Source organism: Solea solea, chromosome 1, assembly GCF_958295425.1.
Source record: "Solea solea chromosome 1, fSolSol10.1, whole genome shotgun sequence".
Classification (NCBI taxonomy): Eukaryota; Metazoa; Chordata; class Actinopteri; order Pleuronectiformes; family Soleidae; genus Solea; species Solea solea.
The window spans coordinates 24,778,764-24,799,867 of NC_081134.1; the positions used below are offsets into that span (position 1 = coordinate 24,778,764).

Genomic DNA, 21,104 nt, shown 5'->3' on the forward strand with positions numbered 1-21,104 from the left:
CCGGCAGGCGCCAGGTGTCGCTGCCCCCTCTCCTGCTCCTGTTGCATGCCGGGTAGCGGAGGATGGCTGCGGGCTGTGCAGAGGAATGAAGCCGCTGAGCGCTGCCTGTGTCCCTGCTGAAGCTCGCAGTTTGCGGCCTCACGAGTTTCGTCAGAGCGAAGCTGCGGGTTTTTCTGAGCGATGAGGTAAACGACGCTTCACTGCTAACACGGCTAACACAGCTAACAGTTGGGGAAAGGACAGACGAACTATAACATGCTAACAGGACTTAGCTTCACTATTTATTGACAGTTCCACGAGCCCTGTTAGCTGGGATGCTAACTGAAAGCCGGACAGCATTGGCGTTTCAACTTTGCCCCAACTACACGGAGGGACTTCGACAACAGTATGACGTCACCATACCACTCTGTGACATTATGACGTGGTAGACGTAGATTGTGTGTGTGTGATGATGACAGTGGGTGACATGTCAGCTAGATGCTAATGCTAGCATTTGGGCCTAGGTCAGCTGGCAGGTCGTCAGGTGAGGGTGGGAGGCGGGGCCTAAAGATAGGAAGTGTGTGGATGTGACGTCACCTCTGAATCACAGCACTTTATTACATAATATTTTTGATGTCAATGATGTTTGTGTGACTGGTTTAGACCAGTTTCTCAGTACATTCACACCAATGTACTTAAACACTCATGTCACGGAATGTTGTGATGTCATGTAACGTAACGACATTAATCTAGAGATACGTAGCTCACCCATGCTAACACCACGTCCTCCTCTTTGTCTCTGTTTTTGTCTTCGATGTAGGAACGCTACAGTGTTACCCTCAAGCGCCCTGGTTCTTGGATTATGCTGTGTTTCTCCACTGGGTGGCGCCTCCTGAGCCAAGCTCACCACCACCCTCCCTGTCGCCCCAAGACTGCAGCTTGGTCCATCACCATGTATGCTACCCGCCTCTACAGCACAACTGGTGCAGCCGGAGTGGGAGGGACAGGAGGTGGGGCCAAACAGGGGAGACGGTCGGGACTGGCTATGATGGAGGCGCCCCACCCCCCTCACTCCCACCACCCACACCTGGCCCCGCCTCCCACAGCCTACCATCTTTACCAGGGACGACCCGATGTCCACCGAGGAGCACACTTCCACCATCACTACCACGCCCACACGCAACCTGCCCACCTGCCTTTGCCCCCTTTAACCCCTCATTACCAGCACCACACCCACTTCCACATGTATGGAGGCGGGGCTCCGGGGGCCGGGGTCACTGCCCCTGGCAGCAAGAAGAAGACGTGGAACTTTATCCACGAGAAGATGAGCTACGACACGTTCTTCACCATGAAGCGACTGATAGAGCGTTCGCGGCGTCCTGACGAGGTGCTGCGCTGGGTCACCCAGAACCCAGCCAAGATCTCCCACAACCACTACCCTGTCGCCCTGCAGAAGATCGGACAGCTGCTGCAAGCCCCGCCATCGCCACCCAATGGAGGGGACGACCCTGAGGCTTCAAGAGGAGGCAGAGCTGAGGGCGGTGACGACCGGCAGATTCTAGAGCATCAGGACTTTCAGACACTCTGCGACGCCATCATCAACGACTGCGCCAAATTTGACAACTTCAGCATCGTCAACTGTCTGTACGCCGTGGCAGCGCTCGGTGAGTGGATGAGTCATCAGGGCGTCTCATTTACACCAGTCCACCTGTCCCATCTGTCCTCTGATTCTTCCTTTCCTCACCTCCGTCATGTCGTCTGTGTCCTCAGGTCTCCCCAGTGACTCTCAGGTGGTCCAGGTGTTGGAGGCGGAGTCTCAGTCCAGACTGAACCAGTTTAACCAGAAGGATGTGTCCATGGTGTTCAGCTCCAGTATGAAGCTCCACCCTGGCAGTCAGCACCCACTGACCGAAGCCTGTCTCGCCGGCCTGGAGAAGAACCTGGAGAGAGAACGCCACCCGCAGACGCTCTTCCTGCTGCTCTCATATTACAGACTCAAGTGGCGTTTGCTGCAGCAGCAGGAAGTGGCCGTTAATAACAGCACACCTCCAAACCCCGAACAGCTGCTCGCCAACAGGTAACAGACTTTCGGTGGTGGGTGTGGCTAATGTCATCTTTCAGAAGTTCACAGTTGTGTCAATCATAGTCAACTTTGTCACAAGAGTTGCTGATGTCGTTGATGTTGTTGATGTTAATGTGGCCATGGTGTTTCAGCTTCACTGTGATTTGATTGGCTGCCTCTCACACTGCTCACACATGGTCTCACCCATGGACACTGTATGACAGTCGCTCGTGTAGGGCTGTAAAGTCCCGGTCGACTGGTCAATTTATGAATCGATGCGTTCTGCTTCGACTCAAATTCTGATTGGTCGACTTTCTGCCGGGTTTCATACAGTCTGTGGTTAATTTGATTTCATCTGGAAGAATGTACCAAGTGCTAGTGGGGGTGTTTTTAGAGCACCTCTGTTTCACAGGTAACAGCGTGTCTTCAGAGAACACCCCCCTTGTTTTCACTATTTTGGATTAGTCCATCCCACAAGAGACAGGTAGATTAAAGGCGACATAGAATGCTTGTATCACACATATATGTTAGTTATGGAGGTCTACTTACATATATTAACTTGTTTTCATGGTTAAAAACCTCCTAATCGCTGCAAACGAGCCGATCAAAATATCTCCTCACTGACGCTCTCGTCAGCCGCGCTGTTTCAGACCAAAACCACACCCCCAGAACCAGGACTGTGTTGTGATTGGCCAGCCAACGAGAGCTTTCCTACTGTACTGTGATTGGCCAGGTACCTGGAAGTGACGTAATAGATAGGCCAGCTCTCAGATACACAGCTCCCCCTCTGGCACGGTGGATGCTCTGCATCTCAGCAGCTACAACGAGAGTAGTTCTTCTTCTTCTGCGGTTGAATGTACGCAACCGGATGTGCCCGGACTAGTGCCCGCACCGGGAGGTGCTACGGTGGTGAGAGTAATGGTGAGGATTTTTGATGACGACATCAAACTACGGAAGTGCCGATCCGCTTCGCAGAGCCCAGGAAAACAATACAACACTATTTTCTCAGCAGTGGCTGAACTGTTTGTTCTGAAGCTTTAGGGTTTCATAAACGAGGTAATGATGCAGATACACACACAAACGCAGCGTTAATTGGAGCTTCCGGTCTATGTGGGCTTTAAAGATTCTTTTTCGTCCTCTAACATCCATTTCAAAGACATCACAGTGTGGCAGCATTTTACAAAAACAGTTCAATGCAAAGTTTGTCAGCAACAGTTTTCATATCACAGCTCAACTACAAACATGTCATATAAAAACGCTAAGATAACTTGTCTGCGTCCGTTTTGAGCATATTATCATATCGTAATTGGAATATTTCAATGTTTTAGTCTAATAATCGTTGATTCGTTTTATAACTGCAGGCACACTCACCCACAACAACAGCAGCAGTCTGTGTCTGAAGCTGAGCTCCTGTGTTCAGTGTCGCTCTGTGCGAGGACATGTCATCCAAATCACAAATCATCTAAATATTCCTCAACAGTTCTTGTGCTGATATCACTAGTTGACATAGTACATTTTCAGAAATCATGGGCTATGACATTGCGCAGATGCACGTGATGAGAAACGCTTTCAAAACGTCAGGGCTTCAGTCGACCAAGAGTTTCTTTGGTTGATCACAGCCCTACGCTCGCATGTTCAGTGGTGTTTTAGGACCTCAGAGACTGTGACAGTTTGCTGATAAACGTGAGTGCAGTGTAACCATCTGCGTCCTGTGTCTTGTACAGGAAGATCCTGCGTCTTGTTAAACACACTCTGGCGAGTGTCAGCGGTGTCCGTGACCAGGAGATGGCGCTGCTGGATGAGATGTTGGCAGCATGTGCTCGAGAGGCGAGCAACAAAAGTTTGGAGCTGATCTTCAGCTCTCACCTGTTTTACCAGAACCGACAGGAGAAGTTCATCAGCAGCCTGGCAGGTAAGGTTCCACCCACTAAACACAATGCTCTCCAGTGGCATCACAGGTGAACAACTTGACCATGTGACCTGCTGCTGTCTGTCAGAGGAGCTGCCAAAGAAGGTGGACAGCATCACTCCATACACAATGGCGCTGATCGCCAAATACATCGCTCGCCATCGGCTGAGAGAAACACAGCTGCTGGACACCATCGCAGACTTCCTGGTGAAGAAGGCAGAGTATCTGGATAGTAAGGTGAGGACAGGACAGGTGTTTTGGGATTTTGGTTTTGGTGGACAGGACTCAGACTGACTTTCTGTCCTCAGGTGATCCAGAAGCTGGTGTTTCCGTTCAGCAGGATGAGCTACCGTCCATCTAACGAGCAGCAGTTTTTCTCGCGACTGGAGGAGGCGGTGGAGCTAAAGGCTCTCAGCTCGCCTCTCGCCACCGTCAACATCCTCATGTCCCTCTTCCAGCTTGGTCACTTTCCTGGCCCAGTGCTGCACCGCGTCTTCTCCTCCACCTTTATCAGCAATGTTACCAGTCAGTACCACAACAGATGCTACAGAACCACAGCGCCACCTTCAGGCAGTAACCAGTATCTCTGTGTCCACAGACAGTCCCTACGCTCTGATCGTCCGGAGGTATCTGTCTCTGCTGGACGCTGCTGTGGAGCTCGAGTACCACGAATACACAGGGCCACGCCTTCAGGACGCCCACAAGGTCCTGATGTTTGACCACGCCCTCACTGCTGATGAGGTCAACCGCAAGTACAGGTAACTGTACACACCTGTAATACACCTGTAATTAGGCATGGGCAGGTTACCGGTTTCAAGGTATAACACGGTATGAAAAAGTCACGGTTTCAAAACCACTAAAAAAAATTGTCATACCGTTACTGCGGTATGAGTGTATTTGTTTTTGGGGTTTTCTAATGTGACGTGACGTCTCGTCAGAGAGAAAGTAGAGGTCCTTCACGCCGTGTGCAGCTGCAGTGTAAAGTGCCCCTCCCCCCGCTCTTGGTTGCTGTGAGTGACAAACAGGCAGCATGATGGCTGAAGGAGGCGAGCCCCCCGAACTTTTCCCCCCATCTAAAAGGACCAAGTCGGCCGTATGGGAGTACTTCGGCTACAGTAAAAAGCCAGACGGCCACGGCTTGGAGGAAGAGGGTCGCCTGACGTGCAAAACATGTTTGAGGATAGTGGCAGCCCAAGGAGGCAATACTTCAAACATGATAGCACATCTACGGGAGCACCACCCATCGCTGTATGCGAAATTCAAGGTAATGTTAAGGTTGTCTTGAAATGAACAAGCGTATTAGCGTCTCACATTAGTCAAATGAGCTTGTTACTGAGGCAGATGGTAGTTACCATATCTTATCTTTTCTTTATCTCTATGATAGTAACTTTTTTTTTTTTTTACTGGGGCAGATATGGTAAATAGCATATACATATACATATTTTCAAATATCCATGTTCTATATATTGTTTAAAAATAAAAGACTGTAATCATAATACCGTGAAACCGTGATATTTTTGCCTAAGGTTATCATACCGTCAAAATCTCATACAGGCCCATGCCTACCTGTAATACACACCTGTAATACACCTGTAACACACACCTGTTATACACCTATAATACACACCTGTAACACACACCTGTACCACACATCTGTACCACACACCTGTAATACACACCTGTAACACACACCTGTAACACATACCTGTAATTCACACCTGTAACCAGTGCATCTTACTTTAAAAGAATAATTAGTTATAGTTACAAATTACTTCTCCCAAAAAGTAATTGAGTTGGTAACTCAGTTACCACATTGTAAAAGTAATTGGTTACTCAGCAAAGTAACTGACATTATTTTTTATGTTCTATAAAAAACGCCATTACATTCTTTAACATCCTATATGTCAAAGATGTTTATAATAGAAGAATGAAGAATAAAACCCCTATGTACAGTATTTTAGAGCATTTGGTATTTATTTGAACTTAGAATTGAAGGGCACAACTGACACACAAATGTTAACTTGGTTAAAGAGAAACAAAGGAAACATGTGGCCTTTCACTAGTGCAAATCTCTGTATCTGTATACCATTGCACAATAAACAGTAGGGGTGCAACGGATCAAAAAACTCACGGATCGGATCGTTCCGCGGATCAGACTCACGGATCGGATCGTTCCGCGGATCAGACTCACGGATCGGATCATTTTTCGGATCAGCAAAAAAAGTCTGGCACAATCTTTTCACTGACGTGGGTGTGCGACGGCGCACCGTCGTAAGGTGGCTCAAGCACTTTCAGCATGTGTTTAAAGCCCTCGTTTTGCACAAGCGAATATGGCCTCATGTCTGCACCTATGAACACAATGATAGCGTTTGTGATGGCTTTAGCCCGGTCTGATTGTGCAACAAGGGGCTAAATGCCGCGGTGATAAGCGGTTGTTGAGCAGCCTTCGTTTTCACTCCTGTCAGTGAAACACAGGGGTGATGTTGCTTCAAATGCGTGGCCATGCTTGATGCGTTTTCCCTGTAATATGGCTTTCTTGTGCCACAGTGCCGACACACCGTCACCGTTTTATCCACTAACCTCTTTCCTTCATCATTATATTTGACAGGGAAGCCAAAATGCTCCCATAAAAGGGATTTAAATAACGTGGGGCGTTCAAGCTCCTCCGTTCCTCTGTTCCTCCGCTCGCCATGACCAAGCTGTGTGTGCGCGAACTTTTTTTTTTTCATAAATCAATCCGCGGATCACGTGTGTGCCGAACCGAAGATATTGATCCGAACGGATCACGGATCAATGATGATCCGTTGCACCACTAATAAACAGAGCACTACCCAACTCTTAAATATTCAGTGAAGTCAGTCATCATCATCTACCGCTTTATCCTCCACCAGAGGGTTGCGGTATTCAGTAAAGTAACAAAATTAAATATTGAAAATAAACAATATTCACACACTTTGCGTTCAAGTACTAAACCAATACACACAAATGCTTCATTAAGTTAGAGTTGCTCGTCGCCATTGTCTTAGAGCGTACAGTGAGACAGCGTGAGCAGGACACCCGTCCACCTAGCCTATCATCATCGCATTTGCAACGGTGTCGTCATCAATCACCTCCACCCCTGCTCTCTCCCGGCAGCTGATGTGTGGCTGTCAGACTGCCCGACACCGCTGCTCTTCATTCAACCGAATTGTAACACAAGTAATGCGGCACTTTACATTCTCAGTCACAGTAACGGCGTTGCAACGATAGGAAAAGTAATTAATTAAATTACTCCGTTACTGAAAAAATAACGCCGTTAGTAACGCCGTTATGCTTAAAAGCCGTTACTCCCAACACTGACTGTAACACACACCTGTAACTCACACCTGTAACACACACCTGTAACTCACACCTGTAAAACACACCTGTAACACACACCTGTAGTTCACACCTGTAACTCACACTTGTAATACACATCTTTAACTCACACCTGTAGTAAACACCTGTGACACACACCTGTAATACACACCTGTAACACACACCTGTAGTCCATTTCAGTGTGGTTGAGGTGGTGATCCAGTAGTTGTCTCTCAGTTATAAAGGTCTGGTCGCTGAAGCTCTGCGGCAGCTGGTTGGAGAACAAAACTACAAACAAGATGAAGTTCTTGCTCCAGGATACTACACAGGTATGACACACTGAGTACTTCCTGGTACTACGGAGTAGTGTAGTTCTAATAGTTTCCATCTGTTGTGTCCAGACTTTGTGTTGTGGTTGGATGGTTCTGGTCAGGTTCTACCCATCAGACCTGGATCTTTGAGCTGTGTTACCGTGGCGTCCAAACCTGCTGTTGATGGAGTTACGGTGGTGACTTCAGAGTTTCAGAGGTTTTCTCCATTCACAGCCTTGGAGGATGGCAGTGAGCAGCCACGGCATTTGGATGAGGTGATGGGTGGAGCCATGGAGTCCAGGTCCTTCTTGCCCCACCATATCCGCAGCCAAGTGGGGGCCCCGGCATCCTCAGGAGCCCCCCAGCCTGGGACTAATGGCAACCCCCTGGACTACAGTCCATACTACGTACCTGCAGCTGAGTACTACTCCAGTTTGGCAAAGGAGCATTCACTGGAGAGCCAGGACAGTTCTACACTCAGCAGCTCGCCCACTGATGGCCTAGTTCCACTTGGGGCTCAGGGACCCGTTGGCCCCACCGCACCGGACTCTTTGTTCCAGTTTTCCATTGGGAAGATCCTGGAGGACGAGAGGGGAGCGGGAGCGCAAGGGGGTCAGGAGACGGACTGTGAGCTGCCTGGTTTTTATGAGGGTGTTGCATATCCTGAGGGGTCAGGGGTCGACAGAGGGACCACGTCACCGCCACAACTCCAACCACTCGACAGGCCAGACCCCGACAGCCCATCGCTTGACCAGAGACCAATCAGGAGGTGAGGCCTTCTCAGGGTCAGAGGTCACTTCATTGTCGGGTTACATGTAGTTCATTAACCATCCACTGTCTGCAGGGTCATTATGTCCGTTAACGATAAGTGGCATTACTGCCATAACTCGGACGTTCTGGTCGGGTCTCGAGCCATGAGAGACCGTCACCTGAGGCTGCTGGGATACGTCATCGTCCAGGTCAGTTTCTGAGCTGCTGGACATCTGCGCTAATGCTACACTCATAATCCCAACACTAACATGAGTAACGCATGTATTCCCAACGAGTAACGAATGTAATCCCAGAGTAACATGGGTAATCCCAACAAGTAACACAGGTAATCCCACCGAGTAACACATGTAATCCCACCGAGTAACACATGTAATCCCACCGAGTAACACATGTAATCCCAACGAGTAACACAGGTAATCCCAACGAGTAATACATGTAATGCCAACGAGAAACGAATGTAATCCCAATGAGTAACATAGGTAATCCCAACAAGTAACACAGGTAATTCCAACGAGTAACACAGGTAATCCCACCGAGTAACACATGTAATCCCAACGAGTAACACAGGTAATCCCAACGAGTAACACACGTAATCCTCTCTCACATGTCCTCTCTCTCACGTGTCCTTTCTATCATGTGTCCTCTCTCACGTGTCCTTTCTCTCATGTGTCCTTTCACTATCCTTTCTCTCACGTGTCCTCTCTCTCACGTCCTCTCTCATGTGTCCTCTCACATGTCCTCTCTCTAACGTGTCCTCTCTCTCACATGTCCTCATACGTGTCCCACTTCATTGTCCATCTCCTGAAGAAGAGTTGAAACAAGGGCTTGACTTCCTTCACTCCTGATGTTAAAGATGAGCAGCAGTGGCCCCCTGGTGGCTAACTACTACTTCTGTACCATTTCAAAACAAATGTCCAGTTTAATGTACGGCTGCTAAGCTAAGCTAAGCTAAGCTAACTGCCGCTGTTCATTTGCAGCTTCCGTATCACGAGCTGGAAAAACTGAACGGCATCGACGAGGTGAAGCAGTACCTGCACAAGAAGCTGCTGGACGTGTCGCTATGACGACCTGCACACCGCTCTGTGTGTGTAAGAGAGTGAGTGAAGCATCCACCAGAGGGCGCTCTGATGTCGGACTGTGAAACACCATGATGAGAATCAGGAGTTCTAGCTGCACAGTTAAAGGACCATGTCGCTGTTTCCACTGTTGTTCCAGATCAGTGGTTTAAAAGTGATTCAATGATTCAGTGATCAATCAGCTGTGGATCTGATGATATCATCATGGCGAGTGATGATGTCATTGTGGCAAGCGATGATCGTGAAAACAGTAGACTGCTCCTTTTAGTGTCATGTGCTCTGATTGGTCGCTGTGTGGATAATCTGTTTATGTTTTTTTTCAGGGTGGGTGGGGTCAGTGTTGGGTAACCATGGTAACAATGATGATGCATGTATGGGATGGAGCTGGGAGTTGATGCTTCTTATGGGAACTGTAGTGTTACTATGGTAACACATGCCAAAGGCCTGAAGGTCGGTGTGGTGTCAGGGGTCAAAGTTCAGATTATTTATTTGTGTTGGAGGGAAAGAAGATTGTTTATATAAATGTCTATAAATACTGAAAAATTTGTTTTTATTCATGTGATGATGTCACATTGGCTCTGCCCACTGGACAGTTGAATCAGACAACACACATGAGAAAAGTGCATTTATTTGTTAATCATTTTCTCTGCAGGCGTCTGATTGGAGGCTGAACACTGATTCCTCCCTCAGTGGTAACAAATGACAACTAGGCTCCACCCCCTTCCCTTCTGCCTGCCACACTGTACAAACTCCCAACATGTCACTGAGTCTCCGCCTGTCTAAAACGTCCATCAGATAAAAACCAACAAACACTTGATAAAAAACATACAGGTAACAAAACACTCCGTCAGGCTCCGCCCCTCCTGGGATAGCGCTGCGACATCGCTAATCTCTCATTGGTCCGCCAGGATCAGTTGGCATATTAGGAGGCGTGGCCTGCACAGCCTGTCCTCTCCAATGAGGTTGAATGGGTGGAGCTAATCCGAGTCTGAGTCACTGGATTCCTCGGAGGACGATTGATCTTCGTCCTCGTCGTCCTTCTAAACAAAGTGTATATGTTAGCTTGATGTTGCTATGGAGATATTGTTAAAATCTATTGATTTATCCTTTAATTTGTGAGTGTGTCGCAACTTAAAAATTTGACCAATCAGAGTCTGTGTCCCGCACTCACCTCGTCTTCATCGCTGTCGCTCGTTCCCGACGTCTCCTCGTCGTCGTTGGAGTCAGACGAGTCGCTCTTGTCTTCTTCGTCTGTGTCCAACATGTCCTGCTGGAAGACGGAGACAGAGAGACACTAACCCAATGAGAGAGAGCGAGGGACTCAACGACAACAACGGTTTCATAAAAATCGATTTAATTCTTTTCATTTTCCTTTAGATTCTGTCAGTGTGTTGTTGTTGTGTTACCTTGGCTCTGTAGGCCATGGCCCTCTTTCCCACAGCGACCCCTGCTGTTGCAGCTCTGGAAGTTCCTGCCTTTGCCTTCACTGTCACGTGGACTTTAGCTGCAGGACTGCGAGCTTTAGCTGTGCTACGACGTTTCTGAGCGACAAAAAAACATGCTAATGTCACGTTAGCTCGTCTCCAAACATGCTAATGTGGATTAAAAAAACAAAACACTGAGTCATCAGAGGAAAACTCACAGTGGAAGAAAACTCTTTGTAGACAGCTCGATCCTGAGGAGATAGAGACTGGAGGAGGACAACAGAGATAATGTGATGATGGAAGTCAGATGTGTGGAGTCATGTGATGTGATGCCCCGCCCCTCACCTTCACCCAGCTCTCCAGCTCCGCCTTGTACTCCGCCTGCTGCTCGTCTACCTGTCTCTTGTACTTGTCTTTGTGGGCGGGGCTGAGCTTGTGCCAGCGTTTTCCGATCTCCACCATGCGCTCCTTCAGACTGAAGTGGTTCAGCTCGCCGCTCGTCAGCAGCTCCTGAGAGAACATCTGATAACCGCTCCTATTGGACCACACAGCAGGGGGAGGGGCTTACTGCACATGCTAATAAACATGATGTAAATATAACAAATATACAGGAAACTCTGTGTGTGTGTGTGCATCACACTCACACTGGAGGTTTCTTTGGTTCTCCGTCAAACTTGGGTTTCCTCTGATTTGGACCTAAAGCTCTCATCTCCAACAGCTCCCTCTACAGGACACCGACAGTCACAACAACAAGTCAGCGTCTTTGTCAAACCTGTCTCCACTTTGTCCAGTGGAAGTGGGTTCAAACTCCTCCCATAGTCATCAGATGCTGCCGTAGTCGCCGTGGCAACGTCATGAAAACTCTTTGCAAACATACAAACTTCTGTAGTTACACAAACAAAATAAGTAAAACAGGAGTGTCAGGGGGGCGTGGCTCACTGACCTCGTAACGTTTCTGGTCCTCTGCCGCTTTCTTGATCCAGAGAATCTTCTCCTTCTTCTCCATCGACTTCCACGCCACCTCCATCGCCACCTGCGCCTTCCTGCGGTCACTCTGCAGGACAATCACATGACCAGAAGGGGGCGGAGACACTCAATAACGTTTACCCACTGACCAATCCTGGAGCTGCTTTCCCATCCTGTCGGACTCTCAGATTCAATTCTAAATCTAACGTTTTGTTATTGTGTGTTTCTCACTCTGTATTTGGCCAGATAGTCCCCGATCACGCTGTGCTGCCACATCTCCTCCGCTGTCTTCGGCGTCTCTGGAAGCTTCACCGTCTTCTTCCCATCCCGTCTCTCTTTCTGAGGTCCAGCCGGGAGCCATGACTCTGGCTCCGCCTCACGGCCCCGCTCCCCTCCCTAAAAACATGGGGGCTAAGTCTTGTTAGCTCATGTTTGAACCGTGCTGAGTCATGTTAGCTCGTGTTTGAACTGTGTTGAGTCATGTTAGCTCATGTTTGAACCATGCTGAATCATGTTAGCTCCTGTTTGAACCGTGCTGAGTTATGTTAGCTCATGTTTGAACCGTGCTGAGTCATGTTAGCGCATGTGTGAACTGTGTTGAGTCATGTTAGCTCATGTTTGTACCATATGGAGTCATGTGAGCTCATGCCAGTGTCTTGATAAAGGAGAAGAATATTTGACCTTGACAGAAGGAGATTTGGCCCTGTGAGGACTAGAGGTCACGCCCACACCAAGTTTAGCCCCGCCCAGTTTTTCCTCAGTCATGACGCGGTCTCGTTCTTCTTCTGGGAGACTCTGAAACAGTGTGGATGAGATTTCATTACCATCTGGCAAATGACTTTTAATCCAGATGAAGACGATCAGGTGACAATTTTATTTACCTCCAGGAATCTCTGCAAGTCGATGTCGTACTGCTTCTTTTTCTGCTCACACACACAGAAAACACGTTAGCCTTATGTTAGCTATAATTAGTGTGTTGTCCTGACATTAGCCTGGTGTTAGCAGTAGTTAGTATGTTGTCCTGACATTAGTCTGGTGTTAGCATTAGCCTGGTGTTGTCATGACCTGCTCACAGTGTCTCTGAAACATGTCCTTCTCATTCTGACGGTAGCCTGATGTTAGCATCAGTTAGCCTGGTGTTGTCCTGACATTGTCATGTTGTCCTGACATTAGCCTGGTGTTAGCATTAGCCTGGTGTTGTCCTGACCTGCTCACAGTGTCTCTGGAACATGTCCTTCTCTTTCTGACATTAGCCTGATGTTAGCATTAGTTAGCCTGGTGTTAGCATTAGTTAGCCTGGTGTCCTGACATTAGCCTGGTGTTGTCCTGCCATTAGCCTGGTGTTAGCATTAGTTAGCCTGGTGTTGTCCTGACCTGCTCACAGTGTCTGTGAGCATGTCCGTCTCTTTCTGACGTTAGCATTAGTTAGCCTGGTGTTGTCCAGACATTAGCCTGGTGTCCTGACATCAGCCTGGTGTTAGCATTAGTTAGCCTGGTGTTGTCCTGACCTGCTCACAGCGTCTCTGGAACGTGTCCTTCTCTTTCTGACATTAGCCTGATGTTAGCATTAGTTAGCCTGGTGTTGTCCTGACATTAGCCTGGTGTCCTGACATTAGCCTGGTGTTGTCCTGACCTGCTCACAGCGTCTCTGGAACATGTCCTTCTCTTTCTGCGTCATCATCTTCCACTGTTTACTGCACAGAACCATGCGCTCGGTGCTCGGGACGTCCTTCATGTTCACCATCAGTTCAGCGCAGTACAGAGAGTAGCCATTACTAACAAACACACACACACAACCATTAACCATTTGTCCTGAGTTAACTGGTTAGCATGTGGGTCAGGTTATTAACCAGTGACTCACGGAGGAGGTTTAGTCGGTCGCCCGTCAAACTTGTCCTTTAACTGTCTCTCTGCTTTAGTGAGGACTGAGCGAACGTGATCATCTGAGTTCACGTCTGGATGAGCTTCATGGTACACTCTCATGCTGTCCTACACAGAGCGACACACAGACACATTAATACACACACTCTGTGGTGTGTTCGGGTGTGTGGTGTGTTCAGGGACTCTTTGGTACCTCGTAGTCCTTCTGCAGTTCCAGTGCTTTGCTGATCCACTTGAGTCTCCTCTTGTCAGAAAGCTGAGACCATTGTCTCCTCAGAGCGTCTTTGAGTTCCTTCTGACTCACCTGTAACACAACAACACACAGATCAGTGTGTGTCTCTGACGGTCTGTCTGTCTCTGTGTCTCACCTCTGGATGGACCTTCATGTACGTCTTCTTCTCATGGTTGTACCACAGCTGTTGTGGAGTCTTTGGTTTTTCGGGCAGATCAGATTTTTTTCTCTCCTCCATCAGCTCTGGATGCTCCTCCCTGTTAGCCCACAGTTAGCTCACAGTTAGCCTCAATAAAGCGAACACACAACACAATTAAATAATGTTAGCTCACAGATAGAGCTTTGTTAGCATTAGCATGCTGTTAGCATTAGCTGAACTCACTTAAATCGTGTCATGTTTTTCTCAAACTCTTCTTTCTCTCGTTGAAACTCAGTGATGTATTTTTGCTGCAGGGAAATAAACATTTAGGGGTCAGTATGAGGTAAGTGTGACAGTGTGAGGTCAGAGGTCAGCGTGAGGTCAGTGTGACAGTGTGAGGTCAGAGGTCAGGTCAGTGAGAGGTCAGTTTGACAGTGTGAAGTCAGTTTGACAGTGTGAGGTCAGAGGTCAGGTCAGTGAGAGGTCAGTGTGAGCTCAAGTCAGTGTGAGGTCAGAGGTCACCTTCTTTTTGTCCGGCAGCTCTTTGTATTTCTTGGAAAGGATCTTGGTCAGGTCCAGGTTGCTCATCTCTGGGTGGATCTTGGCGTATTTGGCTCGTTTCTCCATGAAGAAGCGAAAGTATGGAGTCAGCGGTTTCTTGGGAAAGTCTGGGTGAGTCTGAGAGAAGGAGACACACGTGGTTCAGGATCGGTGGGTTCTGGTTCGGTCCGGTCTGACTCTGTTCATCTCACCTTCAGCTTCTTTCCTTTGTACGGGTTCTTAACAAACTCGATGGCATCTGCGATGAGTTCAGTCATTGTTCTGTACTTACGAACCTGCAAAATATCATTCATTCATTCATTGATCAACTTATCTTCAAAAAACACACATTAAAAGGGACAGTTTTTCAAAGTGTGGTTGTATGAGGTACTGACAAGTAGAGCTGACTGTGCTGTGAGCGCCCCCTACTGCTGAGAACCAGCCTGACACACAGAGGCTCAGTCTCACCAAACCTCAGAGAGAAAAACAGGAGCTGCTGCTCCTCTGCTGCCTCGTGTGGTCACTTTGTGTCACTGAGGTCAATCTGAACATTGGATTTCAAACACTGAAGTGACAAAATAAGACATTTGAACGCGCTCATGTGACATAGATAAAGATGCGATCATGTGACGCAGATAAAGACGCAATCATGTGACGCAGATAAAGACTCGATCATGTGATGCAGATAAAGACACGATCATGTGACGCAGATAAAGACGCGATCATGTGACGTAGAAAGACACGCTCATGCGACGTAGATAAAGACGCGATCATGTGTGATCGCGTCTTTATCTGCGTAGATTAAGACGCGATCATGTGACGTAGATAAAGACGCGATCATGTGACGTAGATAAAGACGCGATCATGTGACGCAGATAAAGACGCAATCATGTGACGCAGATAAAGACTCGATCATGTGACGTAGATAAAGACGCGATCATGTGACGTAGATAAAGACGCGCCCATGCGACGTAGATAGACACGCTCATGCGACGTAGATAAAGACGCGATCATGTGTGACGTAGATTAAGACGCGATCATGTGACGTAGATAAAGACGCGATCATGTGACGCAGATAAAGACGCGATCATGTGACGTAGATATCTGAGACTTAAACTGAGAGAGTCTCTGTGTGTCAGGCTGGTTCTCAGCAGCAGGGGGTGCTCACAGCACAGTCAGTCCTCTTTAATGGCATCCACGTTGTTTGGCGTGCGCAGCGAGAAGTTGTACCTCCGTCGACACTCTCTGCCACTTCTGACGACACATGTCTCCAGTGAAGCTGCCGAAACAAACTTTGTTCCAGTCAAAGTGAGATTCTGTGGTTTTATACTTCATGGCGTCTGCATCTGGTAGAGAAGTGCGGATCTTCTCCAGGAGAGTGAGACAGTCCTCTTTACTCCAGTCATCTACACACACACACACACACACACACACACACAGATGTGATTGTGTTATCACAGGAAGTACATGAAGCTGCAGATTAAATGAAAGAATCACATGTTATCATGGTTACCATGGTAACAAAACTTAACCTTGTTGCTTTTGTTCTTTTTTGAGCCTGGAATTCTGAGAAGTGGAGACGCTGCTGCCGTTCATCCTGCAGCAGATAGACCCCACCCACCTCTGCACACACACACACACACACACACACACACACAGAGTTAGCACACCTGTAGGGGGCGTGTCACAGACTGCTAGCACACCTGTAGGGGGCGTGTCACAGACTGACAGTCATGATTTCATCAGGTTTAAATGAATCATCAGTTCATGTGAGTGTGTTACTTCACCACCAGAGGGCACTGACGTCACTAATGCTAATGATGACTCAGCCATTATTTACCTTCTTCAAAGTGATGCAAACATTAGCACGTTTAATCATAATGACCGTTAGCTTTGTTACCTTCAGTGCAGTTAGCAGCAGCAGAAATGTTAGCTTAGTTTAGCTCTGTGTCAGGACGTTAAATGTGTACTCACAAACGTGATCAAATTCTCTGCTTTTAAACAACATTGACGTGAGTTTCTCCGTTGAGACAGAATCAGAGTTATTATTACTGTTAGTATTATAATACAAATTATGATGATAATTATAACAATTATCAGATAGATAGATAGATACTTTATTCATCTCACAGAGAATTTCACCTGTGAGATGATAATAATCATCAGAATGATTATTATGATGATAAATCAGTATAATACTTATATCTATTATTATAATCATTATTATTATAATTGTGATGATAATATTGATTATATGATGATAATAGTAAGGCAGTGTTGTCTCAGGCCTCCAGGCTGCAGCTGTCCCGGTAATGGCGTGTGTTCTCCGGCAGGAGTCAGCAGCACACACTGAGCCGCCGACACGAGCTGACGTGACGGTTTAACGTCAAAATGAATCAAAATGGAGTCAAAATGATCGAATATGAAACGTTTTGACGTGAAATCGCTTCAAACAGAGACGAGGAGTTCACTTTGATTCGCGCCGCTGTTGATTTGAAGAAAAACTGAAAACGAGAAAAATGTGTTTGTGGGGAAAATCATTCAAATGTTTCGTGTAATGTTGTTGTTGTTATTATTGTTATTGTGGGGGGGGGTTTTTTACATTAAAGCGCAGAAACCGCGGTGTTTCGGGGCTGAGCGAGCCCTCGCTCTGGCTGCTGCCCCACAAGCCTTCACTGCGAAGCCGCCATGAATGTTGTGAAGACTCGGGGACAAACGAGCAGAAAACCGCGGAAATCTGCGGGAAATCAGCGGTTATTACTCACCAGCTGGTTCACACACACTGTCCGGTAATCACCGCACACAACCGTGTCGTCCGCGTGCCTCCAGGACCTCCAAAGCCTGCGTTTTTCAGTCGTAAACCCCGGGGAGTCAAGTCGAATCGAATCCGACAAAAGGAGCGTCTAGTCCGGTATGAAACTCCGCCCAGCGCCGCAGGGGGAGGAACTCCGGGGGAAAACATGAGGACGAAGGCGGAGGATGAAACCAGAGACAACGGCGGAGACAGCGGCCAAAAGCCCCGGACAACCCGGCTTTTACTACAGCGAGTGTGATACTTTGAGTCCGCCACACTCACACCCGCCTGACCTGAGCCTGAGCCGGGGCCCGGAATCCGGAGAAACCGATTCACCGGGGTCCGAGGAGAAGAGCAGAGCGGCCTACTCTGCTCCACACACCGACACACGGGACCACAGTCCGCCGCTCCGGTCTGTTCTCCTGTCATCATCGGCCCAGAGGAGGCGTAGGAGCGCAGCCCTCCGCCGACAACAACCTTACAACCGGCTGTGATGTCCTCGATTCACCGATGCTGTCCTCCACTGATCAAACGATCAAAGTGATTGATACACCTGCACGTCTTTGTTAATTACACAAATTAAAATTTATTTCTATGAACTTTGTTTTGTTTGTTCTTTCTCTCCCTGTGTGTGTGTGTTTGTGTGTGAGTGAGTGAGAGAAAGTATCAGGATTGAAATATAATCCCACAATAAAAATGAATTATAATCTAATAATTGATCATTTCAGATCTTTTGATCATAAATGTTGTGAATGTGAACATTTACAGTACACTGATGACGTCATCACCATGATTGATTAAATATAGATCATATCTGTGTTGCATCTTGATGAACCGTCACACACCAGCAGGGAGCAGTGTTATTTTATTTTATTATTTTATTTTGAAATGACAGCAGAAGAAGCGGAAGCAGGAAGTGTGTGAGCGGAGATTAGCATGTTAGCTGCAGGCTAACGCGCCGTGATGTTTCTCTTCTGAACCGTGAGTTTGTTTGTTTGTTTGTATGTTTGTTTTTCTTTGATCTGCTTCTGACTCAGCTGTTAGCATGTAGCCGCGCCGACGTCCGGTTTGTGTCCGACTTTGAACGCCGTTGGCAGTTAGCTGTTAGCACTTAGCTCCGTTTGTTCGATCATTAGATCGATATAGATTAACGGGACACGCGAGCCAAACTAGACACGGATTTACCCCGGGATAAAGACGGGGTAAAGGTGAGCTGCGTCACGGAAGAACACGTTCACATCAGTGTAAAAAAAACATGAAACAATAAAGTTTAAAACAAGACTGTTAGTTAGCACTGCTTATACTACAGTGTTACGGCAATACTACACAGGATTACTGCAGTACTACAGTTATACTGCAGTGTTACTGTAATAATACACAGTTATACTACAGTATTGCTGCATTACTACACAAATATACTACAGTGTTACTGCAATACTACAGTACAGTATTGTAGTATTACAGTACAGTATTGCAGTATTACACTACTGTATTACAGTACAGTATTTGAGTATTACAGTACTGTATTACAGTACAGTGTTGCAGTATTACTGCATTACTACACAGATATACTACAGTATTACTACAATACTACACAGTTATATTACAGTGTTACTGCAATACTACACAGTTGTACTACAGTATTACTGCAATACTACAGTACTTTATTGCAGTATTACAGTACTGTATTACAGTACAGTGTTGCAGTATTACAGTTTACGCTACAGTTTACAGTACAGTATTATAGTATTACAGTGCAGTATTACAGTATTACAGTGCAGTATTGCAGTATTACAGTGCAGTATTATAGTATTACAGTACAGTATTGCAGTATTACAGTACAGTATTGCAGTATTACAGTACAGTATTATAGTTTTACAGTACAGTATTGCAGTTTTACAATACAGTATTGCAGTATTACAGTATAGTATTACAGTACAGTGTTGCAGTATTACAGTACAGTGTTGCAGTATTACAGTACAGTATTATAGTGTTTCAGTACAGAATTATAGTATTACAATACAGTGTTGCAGTATTACAGTTCAGTATTATAGTATTACAGTACAGTATTGCAATATTACAGTACAGTATTATAATATTACAGTATAGTATTATTGTATTTCAGTACAGTATTATTGTATTTCAGTACAGTGTTGCAGTATTACAGTACAGTATTATTGTATTTCAGTACAGTATTATAGTATTACAGTACAGTGTTGCTGTATTACAGTACAGTATTATAGTATTACAGTACACTATTGCAGTATTGAAGACAAAAGTAATTTTCCCACTGTTCAGACTCCACCCACTTTCCCATCACAATGTAAATAATGTATATTAGTGATGTCATCAGTGATGATAGTAAATGTGGTGTTTACATGTCTGTGCCACCTCCTGGTGTGGCGTGCAGGTGTGTGTGACGTGCGTTGCCGGGGGCGATGGCTCTGATTGAAGGCGTCGGTGACGAGGTGACGCTGCTCTTTGGCACTCTGCTGCTCCTCGTGGTGTTGCTGCTCGCCTGGATCTCCACGCGCACCTCAGAGCCTCCAGAACACCTGTTCTCTGCTGCTGCTGCTGCTACAGGCCCCTCCCCCCCACAGAGGACCGGTCCCACCCACCAGGACACACCCCCTACCTCCATAAACACGGCTGACACTTCTCCTTCGCCACCACACAGTACTGTGGCCCACACCCATGCTGACTCCGCCTCCGAGGAGAAGTCTGAGGATGGAGGAGGGAGGGGGGACAGAGGGGAGATAGGAGAGGACGGGGTGAGGAACAGAGGAGGGGGAGGGGCCGGTGGAGGAGCAAGAGGTGGAGAGTCTTCATCTTCTCAGAGGAACATGGTGGTCAGACTGAAGTTTCTCAACGACACTGAAAGAACAGCTCAGGTCCAACCACAGGACACTGTGGGATACATCAAACGGTAAACAAGTACTACTACTACTACAGTACTGCAGTATTACTACATATGTATATATGACTAATACTACAGTAGTACTGCAGTACTACTACAGCTACTACATATATGTTGATTGACCTGTTGACCTTTCAGGACCTACTTTGCGGGTCAGGAGCAGCAGGTGCGGTTGATCTATCAAGGTCAGCTGCTGCAGGACGACGCTCAGACGCTGGCGTCGTTGAATCTCGCCCACAACTGCGTCCTGCACTGTCACATCTCGCAGCACGCCGGGCGCGGTGGCGGCGGAACGGGGGCGGGGCCTCAGCCTGGCGACCAGGTGCAGGTTGCTCTGAATGTGGGCAGTCTGATGGTCCCACTGCTGGTCCTAATGCTGTCGGTGCTGTGGTACTGTCAGATCCAGTACCGACAGTTCTTCACGGCGCCGGCCACTGCCTCTCTGGTGGGCGTCACCATCTTCATCAGCCTGGTGGCGTTCGGAGTGTACCGCCGCTAGCTGCTCTCTGATTGGCCAAGTGGGAAATGGACGCTGACGGAGCTGATGTGTGTTTGTGTTGCCATGGAGACAGAGTGTAAACAAGGACTTTTATTTTTTCAGATCATGTAGAGTCATCATCTTCATCATTATTCATCATCATTGTGCCTCTTTACTGACACATGTCTGTCTGTATGTCTGTTTCTTTGAAGACAAAAATCTATTAAATTGTTTATTTATCATTTTGTTTTTCTTTATTAAAACTGTAGATATGAGTGAGTGAGAGTGA

The 21,104-nt window shown here is 47.1% G+C and overlaps 4 protein-coding genes across 10 annotated transcripts; 3 read left to right on the forward strand and 1 right to left on the reverse strand.

Annotated features, from left to right (window-relative positions):
- The first annotated feature begins 28 nt into the window (after positions 1-28).
- Positions 29-10,038, forward strand: fastk (Fas-activated serine/threonine kinase). 3 transcript variants are annotated; one of them, XM_058632439.1, is made up of 11 exons: positions 29-185; positions 800-1,643; positions 1,750-2,056; positions 3,766-3,953; positions 4,039-4,187; positions 4,259-4,475; positions 4,549-4,708; positions 7,524-7,615; positions 7,688-8,366; positions 8,442-8,556; positions 9,346-10,038. In XM_058632439.1, exons 2-11 carry the CDS (start codon positions 842-844, stop codon positions 9,430-9,432), a joined length of 2,796 nt encoding a protein of 931 aa, XP_058488422.1. In that variant the 5' UTR covers positions 29-185; positions 800-841; the 3' UTR covers positions 9,433-10,038. The 3 variants fall into 3 exon arrangements, with proteins under 3 accessions (XP_058488422.1, XP_058488440.1, XP_058488431.1); XM_058632457.1 differs by having other exon boundaries at positions 7,832-8,366; XM_058632448.1 differs by lacking the exon at positions 29-185 and adding an exon at positions 228-385.
- An 18-nt stretch (positions 10,039-10,056) lies between these two features.
- Positions 10,057-17,921, reverse strand: ubtfl (upstream binding transcription factor, like). 4 transcript variants are annotated; one of them, XM_058632509.1, is made up of 20 exons: positions 17,392-17,921; positions 16,159-16,249; positions 15,857-16,032; positions 14,839-14,922; positions 14,609-14,764; positions 14,330-14,394; positions 14,084-14,204; positions 13,909-14,019; positions 13,696-13,823; positions 13,468-13,609; positions 12,716-12,757; positions 12,516-12,629; positions 12,066-12,230; positions 11,812-11,922; positions 11,513-11,592; positions 11,214-11,403; positions 11,087-11,134; positions 10,851-10,985; positions 10,616-10,711; positions 10,057-10,481 (listed from the first exon to the last, which is right to left on the reverse strand). In XM_058632509.1, exons 2-20 carry the CDS (start codon positions 16,220-16,222, stop codon positions 10,422-10,424), a joined length of 2,088 nt encoding a protein of 695 aa, XP_058488492.1. In that variant the 5' UTR covers positions 16,223-16,249; positions 17,392-17,921; the 3' UTR covers positions 10,057-10,421. The 4 variants fall into 4 exon arrangements, with proteins under 4 accessions (XP_058488492.1, XP_058488483.1, XP_058488475.1 ...); XM_058632500.1 differs by having other exon boundaries at positions 10,057-10,484; positions 17,392-17,920; XM_058632492.1 differs by having other exon boundaries at positions 10,616-10,714; positions 17,392-17,920.
- Positions 17,922-18,297: 376 nt separating this feature from the next.
- tmub1 (transmembrane and ubiquitin-like domain containing 1) lies at positions 18,298-21,057 on the forward strand. 2 transcript variants are annotated; one of them, XM_058634647.1, is made up of 3 exons: positions 18,298-18,401; positions 19,831-20,346; positions 20,476-21,057. In XM_058634647.1, the coding sequence occupies exons 2-3, from the start codon at positions 19,859-19,861 to the stop codon at positions 20,834-20,836; spliced, it is 849 nt and encodes a 282-aa protein (XP_058490630.1). In that variant the 5' UTR covers positions 18,298-18,401; positions 19,831-19,858; the 3' UTR covers positions 20,837-21,057. The 2 variants fall into 2 exon arrangements, with proteins under 2 accessions (XP_058490630.1, XP_058490622.1); XM_058634639.1 differs by lacking the exon at positions 18,298-18,401 and adding an exon at positions 18,427-18,628.
- LOC131460982 (dynein heavy chain) lies at positions 18,798-19,824 on the forward strand (the record flags this gene model as incomplete). Its single annotated transcript, XM_058631970.1, is given in 2 exon segments — positions 18,798-19,351; positions 19,353-19,824. Coding segments are annotated over 2 exon segments (963 nt in total), but the record flags the coding sequence as incomplete, so codon positions are not given.
- Positions 21,058-21,104: the final 47 nt, after the last annotated feature.

Coding starts and splice junctions, on each gene's coding strand:
- ubtfl (XM_058632484.1), bottom strand. CDS start 16,222: ATGAACGGCAGCAGCGTCTCCACTTCTCAGAATTCCAGGCTCAAAAAA. Junction 14,765..14,838: donor ACAAAGGAAAGAAGCTGAAG/GTGAGATGAACA, acceptor TCCTTCTCTCAG/ACTCACCCAGACTTTCCCAA. Junction 14,020..14,083: donor ACATGAAGGTCCATCCAGAG/GTGAGACACAGA, acceptor GTTGTGTTACAG/GTGAGTCAGAAGGAACTCAA.
- tmub1 (XM_058634647.1), top strand. CDS start 19,859: ATGGCTCTGATTGAAGGCGTCGGTGACGAGGTGACGCTGCTCTTTGGC. Junction 20,347..20,475: donor ACTGTGGGATACATCAAACG/GTAAACAAGTAC, acceptor TTGACCTTTCAG/GACCTACTTTGCGGGTCAGG.
- fastk (XM_058632439.1), top strand. CDS start 842: ATGCTGTGTTTCTCCACTGGGTGGCGCCTCCTGAGCCAAGCTCACCAC. Junction 2,057..3,765: donor GAACAGCTGCTCGCCAACAG/GTAACAGACTTT, acceptor TGTCTTGTACAG/GAAGATCCTGCGTCTTGTTA. Junction 3,954..4,038: donor GTTCATCAGCAGCCTGGCAG/GTAAGGTTCCAC, acceptor GCTGTCTGTCAG/AGGAGCTGCCAAAGAAGGTG.